This window comes from Lucilia sericata, unplaced genomic scaffold (assembly GCF_015586225.1).
Source record: "Lucilia sericata isolate MDLA Ls3-8-SP2 unplaced genomic scaffold, ASM1558622v1 Contig000319F_arrow, whole genome shotgun sequence".
Classification (NCBI taxonomy): domain Eukaryota; kingdom Metazoa; phylum Arthropoda; class Insecta; order Diptera; family Calliphoridae; genus Lucilia; species Lucilia sericata.
The window spans coordinates 324,844-336,503 of NW_023994343.1; the positions used below are offsets into that span (position 1 = coordinate 324,844).

Below are 11,660 nucleotides of genomic sequence, written 5' to 3' on the forward strand. Positions count from 1 at the left end.
ATGTAAAGGGACGATCGGTGGAAACCGCTTTAAATGAAGTTGTCCACTACATAGGTGAATCTTTCGATAGCAAACTGTATACACTGGCAGTATGCATTGACATCGAAGTCGCTTTCAATAACGTGCACACTGATACTAAACATTTTTCCAATTGGAACAATTGGGAATTTGTTGTTTTGTTTGGATAATTCAAACAAAATTGTAGATTTGTTACAAGAGATGTAACAAATGAAATAGATTTATTTCGACTTGTACTAATTTCAAGGAACCTGAAATATACTTACTTCTCTTCAATAGCTGTGGAGACCAGTTAATAAGTTAAATAAAAAGATGTAATGTAAATGTAGATTGTATTGTAATTTGGATTTATTTGTTGTTTATAATATTTCAATGTTTTGTTTTGTACAATTTGATTGTTTTGTGAGATTTCACTGTTTTAGTTTATTTGTTCAGTGTTAATTGTATAAATTTTTTTTGTATTTTTGTTTTTAAACAAATATTTGTGTGTGTGGGAACCACTTCACTGTTTTAAGTTTGTTTTTTTTTTGTTTGTGTAAATGTTTGTTTAGTTGTTCTTTTAAATAAACGTTTGTGATTTTGTTTTATTTAAATTTTGTTGTTTATTTATTTAAATTTTTGGTTTTATTTTTTTTGTTTTAATTGTTTTAAAAGTTTATGATGGCCGCTGGCGCTCGGGATTCTAGTCGAAGACTGACTTCTTCTTCTATTTAACCGCGTAAGCCCGGCTTGGGTCGTGCTTACACCGCCGCAGAATTTGTGGCCGATGCGGCTCAGTCGAGGTCGATCAAGTCGTTACCAGATCGATCCTCGACATCTCGCCCCTCTTGCACTGGTGCAAGATTCAAGGCCCCAGACAGCTGACCTACGGCTGAGACGATTCTTTGCACCAGCTCTTGGGCATCTGGAGCAGCACCAGTCCTTCTACGTATGTTACGTTGACGACGACGTAACGGTTGTTGAAGGCTGCGTTGTGTGGTTGTTTGGCGACGACGTTGGGGTTGATGACGTCGTTGAGGTGATTGTTGTTGTCGACTACGACGTTGTAGTTGTCTGCGACGCCTTGTTTGTTGTTGTTGGCGACGTTGTGTTGGTTGCGGTTGCCGAAGTTGTGGTTGTTGTTGACGAATTGGTGGTTGTTGTTGCTGAAGTCGTGGTTGTTGACGAGGCTGTAGTTGTTGTTGACGACGTGATTGCTGTCGACGTTGATTTTGTTCCGGATGTAACATAGTATGATGGAGATCTCCACACTCCTGGCAGGCTTCCATTGACGTACATCCTCCAATTAGATGCGTCCGGGCAAAGCAGTTACTGCAGTATCGATGTACCCGAACTACATATTTTCTCTGCTTTACGGTCATCTGTTTAAACTGCTTGCAGAAGCGAAGAGGGTGGTAGCGGAAGCAGACCAGGCACATTTCTGACTCTGGGAACTGATCCATCTGCAAAGGGAAAAGAAGAACAAAACAAAGCAGCAGTAATGGGTTCGCTAACACAAATTTGAACAATTGGAAGAGAACATATAGGACATACAGAACATACAATCCTAGTCAATCTACTGACTTATCACAAATCGGAAGCATGCAAAGTTTGACTATTGGTCTGGTAACGGTTCCAGACGCTGTTCGGACGTCAGCTACGCGAACGCGTTTATCTTTTCCAGTATGGACTAATTCAACTCGTCCCATTTTCCACTCATTTGGAGGTAGGAGCTCATCCTTTATGACTACAAAGTCATCTTTCTGCAAATCCCGCTGTGGGTTTTTCCATTTGTAACGCTTGTGAAGTTCATGAAGATATTCAGTCTTCCAGCGTTGACTAAGACGATGATGAAAGGCCTTGAGCCGCTCCCATCGGTTTATTATCGATAAATTCTCTGAAGGCAGTTCAGGGGCGAACATCAATGGAGCTCCTCTTAAAAAGTGACCAGGAGTTAGGGCTTGTAAATCTTCATGATCCTCGGACATTGGGGAAAGAGGTCTGGAGTTTAGGACACTTTCAATTCGGGTTAATAGAGTCGAGAACTCTTCAAAGTTAAACTTTTGGTTGCCGGCTATTTTCTGAAAGTGAATCTTAAAACTTTTTACACCAGCCTCCCAAAGACCTCCCATATGTGGAGCACTAGGTGGAATGAACTTCCACTCAAAACCATGGACTGCATATTTTTTACTTATATCTTCTGCCGATTTTCGTAAAAATAAGAGAGATTCCTTTCGCAACGATCTACTGGCGCCGAGAAAATTTGTGCCATTATCGGACATAAGGCGTTTAGGCAACCCTCTTCTACCCGTAAACCGTGCGAAAGCTGCTAAAAACGCGTCGGAGGATAAGCTAGAGCACGCTTCCAAATGTATAGCTTTTGTTGAAAAGCAAACAAATATACAAGCGTATCCTTTCATATAAGGAGAGTTTCGCAAGTTACCTGATTTTATCTGAAAAGGTCCCGCAAAATCAACACCCGCATAAGTGAATGGTAAAGAAAAGGAGCATCTTTCCGGGGGCAGAGCTGCCATAATCTGAGACTTCAGCTTTTGCTTATACCGGACGCACACTAAACAATGGTGAACACATTTTTTAACAGTTCTTTTAAGTCCTGGTATATAGAATTGACTTTGAATTGCATTCATCATTAGGGAAATGTCAGCATGCAACAGAGTTTTATGAGTAAAGTCAAGAAACATTCTGCAGAAGTTAGACGAGTTTGGAATAATGAAAGGGTACCTTTCATCATAGGTTAGGCATGAATTGGCTAATCTACCGTTAACTCTCATAGTTCCATTCGAATCCAGAAATGGGTTCAAAGTGAGAATAGAACTTTTCTTTGAAATTAGTTTCGCGTCAGAGAGCTGACTATACTCCTGGGGATAATAAACTCGTTGAGTTAGTTTGATCAGCATAACTTTTGATTCTTTAAGCTCCGTAAGGCTAAGAGTCAAACTAGAGTGCTGAACCTTTAAACCTTTCTTCCTGATAGCGTTAATAACCTGAGCACGTAAGCTGTAACAGCAAGAGCTCGAGGATAAGAGGAGAATCTATCGATTAGACTGTTGTCAGCCGGTGTTAAAAAACAAACTGAAATCTTCCTTTTTTCCGGAAGAACTTCAGGTAGAGAACTATATTTGGGCCAATTTGCTTGGGAATCCAAGAGCCACATTGGTCCATACCACCACAATGGGTTGTTAACAAGATCTTGTGGTTTACAACCGCGAGTGCCAAGATCAGCTGGGTTGTGATCCGTTGGAACGTGATTCCAACTGGCATTACCAACATTCTCTATAATCTGAGTTGTTCTGTTAGCTACATACGTTTTCCAGACTGATGGAGGTTTTTGTAGCCAAGCTAAAACAATGGTTGAGTCTGACCATAAGTAAAGCTTTGGGCTGCAGAATGGAAGGTTCGTAAGTACTTGCTTTACGAGTCTGGAAAGCAGAAGAGCTCCGCATAACTCAAGTCGAGGTAAACTTATCCGTTGCAAGGGCGCAACTTTACTTTTAGCAGAAAGCAGATGTGAATACCGAATACCAGAGTTCTCGGATACCACATATAGTGTAGCGCAATAAGCCTGCTCAGAAGCGTCACAAAATCCATGTATTTGGATATTATATTGAGGATGGTAGTGGATCCATCTTGGAATTTCAATGGATTCGATAGTAGGGAAACTATCAACAAATATTTTCCATTTATCAAGAAATTGTGGTTTGACCTCGTCATCCCAACCGACCCCGTCTTGCCATAATTCTTGTAAAAGAATCTTGGCTTGAATAATAATAGGCGTAAGCCATCCTGCGGGATCGAAAAGTTTAGCAACAGCAGAGAGAATCTGCCTTTTTGTTGCCGATGATGTCGAATTTAATTGTTCTACTTTATAAGTGAAGGAATCACTTATAGCATTCCAACGAATTCCCAAAGTTTTTGTTGAACTTGAATCATAGAGCTTTAAAAATTCTGTGTTCAATAAATCATCAGATGATATCTGAGACAACAAATCTGGATGATTTGCCGTTATCTTTTTTAATGGGAACCCTGCTGATTTTAAAGTATCAATCAGCTGTTTTTGAGCTTCCATTGCCGATGACAATGAATGGCCTCCGGACAATATGTCGTCAACATATGTCTCTTTTCTCAAAATTCTTGCTGATAAAGGACTATCTTTTTCAGAATCTGATGCTAATTGTAGAAGGGTCCTAATTGCCAAATAAGGCGCACATGCTATACCGAAAGTTACCGTTGTCAACTCAAAATCTTCAATTGGACTTGAAATATTTTTCCGAAACAAAATCTTTTGATACGAACGATCAGATTCATGAACTAATATTTGGCGATACATTTTCTCAATGTCTCCATTAAAGACATACTTATATAAACGCCAATTTAGAATGATTGTCATTAAATCTGCCTGTAAGGTTGGTCCGACGTGGAGAACGTCATTTAATGACCTTGAACTTTTTGTCTTTCGTGATCCGTTGAAAACGATACGAACTTTTGTTGACGCACTTTCAGGTCTAAAAACCGCATGATGTGGCAAATAATATGAAAAGAACTTTCCATTATGACAAATTTCTTGAGAATTTGATTTCCTCATGTGACCGAGAGAAATATATTCATTCAAGATGTCATTATAAACTTGCATAAGCGTGTCATGTTTTTCAAGCCTTTGTTCAATATGTAAATATTGCTTCTTTGCCAAATATCGAGACGCTTGCAAAAACTCAGATTCTGGGAATTCACTTTTAAACGGAAGTTTAACTACATATCTACCATCGGACTGTCGAGAAGTTGTCTCTTTATATAGATTTTCGCAAAAGAGATCTGCTTCTGATTGATTAGCTATTTGCGGAATTTCCTCTATTTCCCAGAACTTTCTTAATATTGAGCTAACACTTTCATTTTCGCTTTGTAAGTTGTCTATAGCCGTAAGTGAAATTGTGTGCAATTTCATTGGACCGTAAATGTACCAGCCATAAATAGAATTCTGAGCAATCAAATTACCTAAAACGTTTTTCTTTAGACCATCAAGTATGATGTGAGGAATTATGTCACTTCCTAGCAGCATATCTATTTGAGCAGATATTAAGAAATTGGGATCAGCTAAGCATAAGTCTCTGATGTCGGAGAGATCAGAAATTTCTATTGAACAGCTAGGCATGAAATTTGTCAAATTGGAAACAATTATGACTTTTGTTGTTAACTTGAATTCATGCCTTTGATTGTATAAAGTAATAGAACTCACTTTATTAGCATTAGCTACTACTGTACCACCCAATCCGCAGATTTCGAAATTTGCATTTTCCGTAATCAGGTTTAGCCTTTTTGAAATTCTATTAGTCAGAAATGATCTTTTTGAACCAGAATCTATCAGTGCTCTGACTGTAAATGGCTCACCACAGTGCAAAATTTGAACAAGCGCTGTTGGAAGTAAGATATCATCCTGATTAACGGTTAAATGGGCCTGAGTGTTAGTTGCATCTGTAGTTGATTTGTAACAGCATGGATTTCCTGAGAGATCAGTACTTTCTTCTGTGTCTTCATTCTCAATATCTATCGGATCCGCATGGAAAGCGTTAACCGACGAATTTTTCTTAGTAATCTTTTTTTGAGAATTTAGATTATCATTTTTATTCAAATGTAACATGCTGTGATGTTTATTACCACATTGATCACATCTGTTTACACTTGTACATTCAGAAACTTTATGAACTGGTGATAAACAGTTAATGCAGATTTGATTCTGTGTGACAAAATCGTTTCGTTGCTGCTTAGAGAAGTTTGAAAATTTTTGACAAAATCTTAAGTAATGATTTTTGTCGCATAACTTACAATGAGGCACCCGAAGGGCTTTGTTATTTTTCTGCCTATTGGAATTATTAGAATTATAATTCATTTGATTTCCTTCATTAAGTATTCCTACTACTCTTTCTACTACTCTGTGTCTTTTTATTAGAAATTGCTCCATTTGAGACCATGATGGCAATATCGAGTTCGTCGTTAGAGATTGCTCCCAAAGAGCGAGGGTCTCACTAGGTAGTTTTGTCGAACAAAGGTAAACGAGGATTGGATCCCAGTTTTCTACCTGTACGCCATGAGAAGACAACATTGCCAGACAATCAGTTATTGTTGTTTGTATTTTATTAATCGCTTCAGCGGATTCAGTTTTGGCAGGTGGAATATTGAATAGAGCCTTCAATTGTATATCTACAAGAACCCTTTTGTTTTCGTAGCGTGCTCGTAAAGCACCCCATGCTAACGAAAAACTTTCATTGGTCAATGGATATTTATTGACAATGGAACTTGCTTCACCTTTTGCCTTTCTTCTTAAGTACAATAACTTTTGTACGTCTGGCATTCTTATTTTACTGATGTAAACAGCACTGAACATGTCTCTAAATGAAGGCCACTCTTCATAGGAACCATGAAAGTCAGGTGCATCGCATGGTGGAACGTTGACACCCATATCTGGCGCTTCATAAGTCATGTTTAGTGGATGGTAACTAGATGGATCAAATGCTGAGGAATGAGAAGGACCACTGTCTCTTTGATTGTTTTCAGCGGAAGCTTTGGACATTTTTATAAAATCTATCATCTCAGCTTTGGTCTCTTGATACCTATCCCTACATTCTTCATAAGTGGATTTAGCATTCGCTTTATAATCTGGGCTGACGATTCCGTCATCAGCCATATATACGCCTTCATAAGCACGGCGTAGCGACTGCCAATCCTCTTCTAGTGTTTGCAGTTTTGCCTCTAAAAGAGATTCAGTCAAATCATCACAACCTAGACTTGAAAATTTATTGCAAACACTCATTAAATTTTCTGATTCGTGAATGAATCTAGTACATATTTGGGAACCCATTGTACTTATTTTCTTTTACAATAAACAAAGGAATGTGACTTTTTAGTTAACCCAAAAATAATATGTAATGAAAATTACTATATGATAGTAGAAAAGTACAAAACGAACTATGTACGGAAAGTATTAAACACTGTATGTAGGGTACCTGTAGTAAAATATTTCCAAAGTGACTGACAGCTGACACTATATAATCAAATATTAATTGAAGAATTCCAATAAAATCTACAATTTCAATATGTATCAAAACGAACCTTGAATTAAAAATGCCTATTCGAAAAATAGTAGGGTGTATTTTAATAAAGAACTTTAAAATTAACACCGAAATATATAAAATTAATTTTATATAAATTATTAAAAAAAACAAACTCAGCGTTGTACTATTATTATCAGCCTGTAAAGTGTAGGGTACACAATTAACTGTAACAACAATTACACTACTGATAAATAATTTTCTCTTATTTTCTTTTATGCTTTATTCTTCTTGATATAGTTGAGTACTATCGTATGTAAATTATATTAAGAGAATTTTAATGAGAATAAAGCTAGTAAATAAAAGAAAAAACCACCACCAAATGTACTAATCTACACACAATATTTTAAGAACAAAATAATGTGAAATCGAAATAAATCTTTGTTGTAATAAACGATTTGCAAAATAAAGGGAATAAATTGAAAATTTATTTTTTATTTTAATGAAATTAAAAATTTTTATTTTGCCGATTCTTTGACGGTTTCAAAAGGACCATAAACATTTTCCAATTGGAACAATTGGGAATTTGTTGTTTTGTTTGGATAACTCAAACAAAATTGTAGATTTGTTACAAGAGATGTAACAAATGAAATAGATTTATTTCGACTTGTACTAATTTCAAGGAACCTGAAATATACTTACTTCTCTTCAATAGCTGTGGAGACCAGTTAATAAGTTAAATAAAAAGATGTAATGTAAATGTAGATTGTATTGTAATTTGGATTTATTTGTTGTTTATAATATTTCAATGTTTTGTTTTGTACAATTTGATTGTTTTGTGAGATTTCACTGTTTTAGTTTATTTGTTCAGTGTTAATTGTATAAATTTTTTTTGTATTTTTGTTTTTAAACAAATATTTGTGTGTGTGGGAACCACTTCACTGTTTTAAGTTTGTTTTTTTTTTGTTTGTGTAAATGTTTGTTTAGTTGTTCTTTTAAATAAACGTTTGTGATTTTGTTTTATTTAAATTTTGTTGTTTATTTATTTAAATTTTTGGTTTTATTTTTTTTTGTTTTAATTGTTTTAAAAGTTTATGATGGCCGCTGGCGCTCGGGATTCTAGTCGAAGACTGACTTCTTCTTCTATTTAACCGCGTAAGCCCGGCTTGGGTCGTGCTTACACCGCCGCAGAATTTGTGGCCGATGCGGCTCAGTCGAGGTCGATCAAGTCGTTACCAGATCGATCCTCGGCAGATACCCTTATCCAATCCCTAGACCAGTTTTATGTTGACCGGGTGCTCCGTAACTGGATCAACTACATGCTAAGGAACAGATGGATAAGCTGCGAGATGTACGATATAACTATCAGGAAAAAGGTATTTCGCGGTATACCACAGGGTGGCATTTTGTCACCTTTACTCTGGGTCACCACGATTAATAGCCTCCTAAGGACCCTAACCGAGAAAGGACTTAGACCTGTCTGCTATGCAGACGATGTCGTAATACTTTTAAAGGGAAAGGATCCAAATTACTTTTGTAGAAGAGCTGAGGAGGCTCTGAATACGGCCTTGAGCTGGGCTCAACCGAGAGGCTTCAATGTTAACCCGGCGAAGACGGAAATCTGTCTTTTCACAAGAAAGACAAAAATTTCTACATATACTGAACCTTGCTTCTTGGGCAAGAAGATACCGGTGACAGACAAAGTTAATTACTTAGGTGTAATACTTGACCGGAAATTAAAATGGAGACACCACATAGAGGATAGGATCAACAAGGCACATCGGTGCTGGGCGATATGTAGGAGAACCATAGGCATGAAATGGGGTCTTAGTCCTACTATGACAAATTGGCTTTATTAAAGTGTAATTAGACCAATTCTAGCTTATGCTTCAATAATCTGGTGGACTGCTTTAGGCAAAAAGTGCAATATCAAACTACTACAGGGAGTTCAGCGTACATGCTGCTTGGGTATAAGTGGTGCCATGTTTACTACTTCAACCAAGGCTCTGGAAACGTTGCTAGATATTCCACCCATTGAAACATATATAAGATATGAGGCGGCGCTTACAGCCGAACGGCTCTTTACTTTAGGCGAACTGGCCAAAAACGGTTATAGGACACGTCATCAATGTATACTGGACACATTGGAAGGTTATACACATTCATCGGACGTGCCTGATCGCATACCAGACACTGAATATGTCGGAAACTTTGAAACGCTAATCCCAGATAGAATGTCTTGGTCAAGCGGAACATTAGAGCAAATACCAGTAGGAATCCGTTGCTACACGGATGGCTCTAAATTAGGGGACAAAGTGGGTCTGGGGTTCAATATTGAAGACCCAGAAACAGAAATATACCACCGTTTACCTAATCATAACACAAGCTTCCAGGCAGAAGTACGAGCAATAACGGAATGTGGAGGGAAGGGAGCTCGATGTAGTTAACCTGACAAACGCAAAACCATTCGACGCAACAAAAGCTGAATTAAAAATATGGGTGAGAGAATCCCATAAGGCCTCTTGGAATAATGAAACGGTGGGTAGAACCACAAAGATTCTATGGGGTGACCCTGATGAGAGCAAGACGAGAAATCTTCTCAAAATGAGCAAGTCTGAGGTTAGTATGATGGTACGTATTCTCAGTGGACACACAAGATTACGAGCACATCTATACAAAATTGAACGTGCGAATTCAGACGAATGTAGAGCATGTGGAGAGGACAGTGAAACTCTGGAGCACTTTCTTTGCCATTGTCAGGCATTCGTCGAAGTTAGATCCAAGTATCTTGGAAGTAATGTTATTCCGGAAATAACATTCTTAACCAACACCGATTGGAAGATTCTTAGGAATTACGTCCAGGAAACTGAGTTTCTGAACATGGAAAAATAATACATTCAATGAACAATTTTTTTTTTTTTTTTTTTTTTCTTGAATTGGAGCGCACAACAGGCCCGATAGTGGCCTAGGTGTATTTCTTCGGATTTGATATAGTATACATCCTCCTATCAACCTAACCTAAGGTTTCGTGAAAACTTTGATTTTTAGGACATTTCACAAAATCTTGAAATTTACTAGGGTTAGGTTAGGTTAGGTTGATAGGAGGATGTATACTACATCAAATCCGAAAAAATACACATAGGCCACTATCGGGCCTGTTGTGCGCTCCAATTCAAGAAGAAAAAAACATTACTAAATACTTCATTTTCTAGAAACAGTTTTCCAATTAGTTAAAAATTTAAAAAATAAGAAATTTCACAAAATGCCCTATACGGTTGACTTGTTTGGGAAAAGTTTTGTGAAATCTTTGATTTTTAGGATATTTGTCTCATTTTGTCAACGATTTTATCTAGAAAGTCAATCATTCTTGAGGTTTTGTGAAAACCTTGATTTTGAAAGGCATTTTTCAAATGCTCTCATAAAAAAGAAATATTTCACAAAATTTTTAAATTTCATGAAAACTCTATAAAAAGCAGAAATATCTGCAATTCCTTATGAAAAATTTCACTAAAACTTTACAGTAATCTTTTGAGGTTTTGTGAAACTTTGATTTTTAGGATATTTTTCCACTTTTCTCAACGAAAATTTCACAAAATATTGCAATTTACGAAACAGCTGAATTTCTTGAAACAAGGATTGCATGAAAACTGCACAGCAATCTTTTTTGAGGATTTGTGAAACTTTGATTTTTCGGTTTTGTGAAATCTTTGATTTTTTAGTATATTTTTCCAATTTTCCCAAAGCGAAATATTAATATCTTCTCAAATCCTCTAGAAAATACGCAAAATGACCTACACTCCTTTATTTATTGAGAACAGTTTTATGAAATCTTTGATTTTTTAGGATATTTTTCCAATTTTCCCAAAGTGAAATATTGCAAAATATTCAGAAGTATTGTGATAACTTTGATTTCTTTGACTCTCGGGGGAGTTTTCCCGTTTTTCCTTCCGAGCGCGTCCTCGGGTGGCGGATAGGGGGTGGTGATGGACCATCTGTCCTCCCCGGTTTTAGTTTGAATCAAGCTGAGGTAGGGCAGATTGTATACCACCTGGGAATATTATATTCCCCGCGGACCAAAGACTGGAAAAAAAACCACATGGAAAATAAAAAGATGAAAGTTACGGTGCAGGGCCTAAATAACCCGGTACCGGCGGCAAGTGTTGATCCACTCGCGAGTCACGTGTCGTCGTCATCCTGCAATCGTGAGCAAAATACTACTACGGAGGTGGGTATCTTGGCCTCCGTGGCGGACAATGCGTCAAGTGTACAGCATGCCATTAGCAAAAACATAGGGGTGAAAGAGAAGGATGTACTCGGAGAGAGCTCTAAGCTACTTCAGCCTTTAAATATAGGTGAGGGTTCCGACTCTGAATCCTCAGAAGAGAATAACAACACCATTATAGCAAATCCCAAAAAGGATGAAGTAGGGCAAATGGTGAAACAGGTGAGTGATAGCATAGCTAAACTACCTATTACTAAGAAAAGACTATCTGGAGCACAGAGGAGGAAGCTGAAAAAGATGCTTCAGGAAATCATAGTTAGTCAATCCAACGACATTCCAAAGGAAAAATCGAAATCTCTCACAAGATCTGAGCCAAAGAG

General features: G+C 37.3%; 1 protein-coding gene across 1 annotated transcript; it reads right to left on the bottom strand.

Annotated features, from left to right (window-relative positions):
* Positions 1-1,568: 1,568 nt before the first annotated feature.
* On the bottom strand, positions 1,569-6,868 carry LOC119603632. The gene is made up of 2 exons (XM_037955739.1): positions 3,508-6,868; positions 1,569-2,374 (listed from the first exon to the last, which is right to left on the bottom strand). The coding sequence occupies exons 1-2, from the start codon at positions 6,866-6,868 to the stop codon at positions 1,569-1,571; spliced, it is 4,167 nt and encodes a 1,388-aa protein (XP_037811667.1).
* Positions 6,869-11,660: the final 4,792 nt, after the last annotated feature.

Bases quoted from the DNA above. Each gene is read 5' to 3' on its own strand.
- LOC119603632 (XM_037955739.1), bottom strand. From the start codon at position 6,868: ATGGGTTCCCAAATATGTACTAGATTCATTCACGAATCAGAAAATTTA. The intron at 2,375-3,507 runs GTAAAGTTGCGC...TTTCAACAAAAG, and splicing joins ACATCTGCTTTCTGCTAAAA to CTATACATTTGGAAGCGTGC.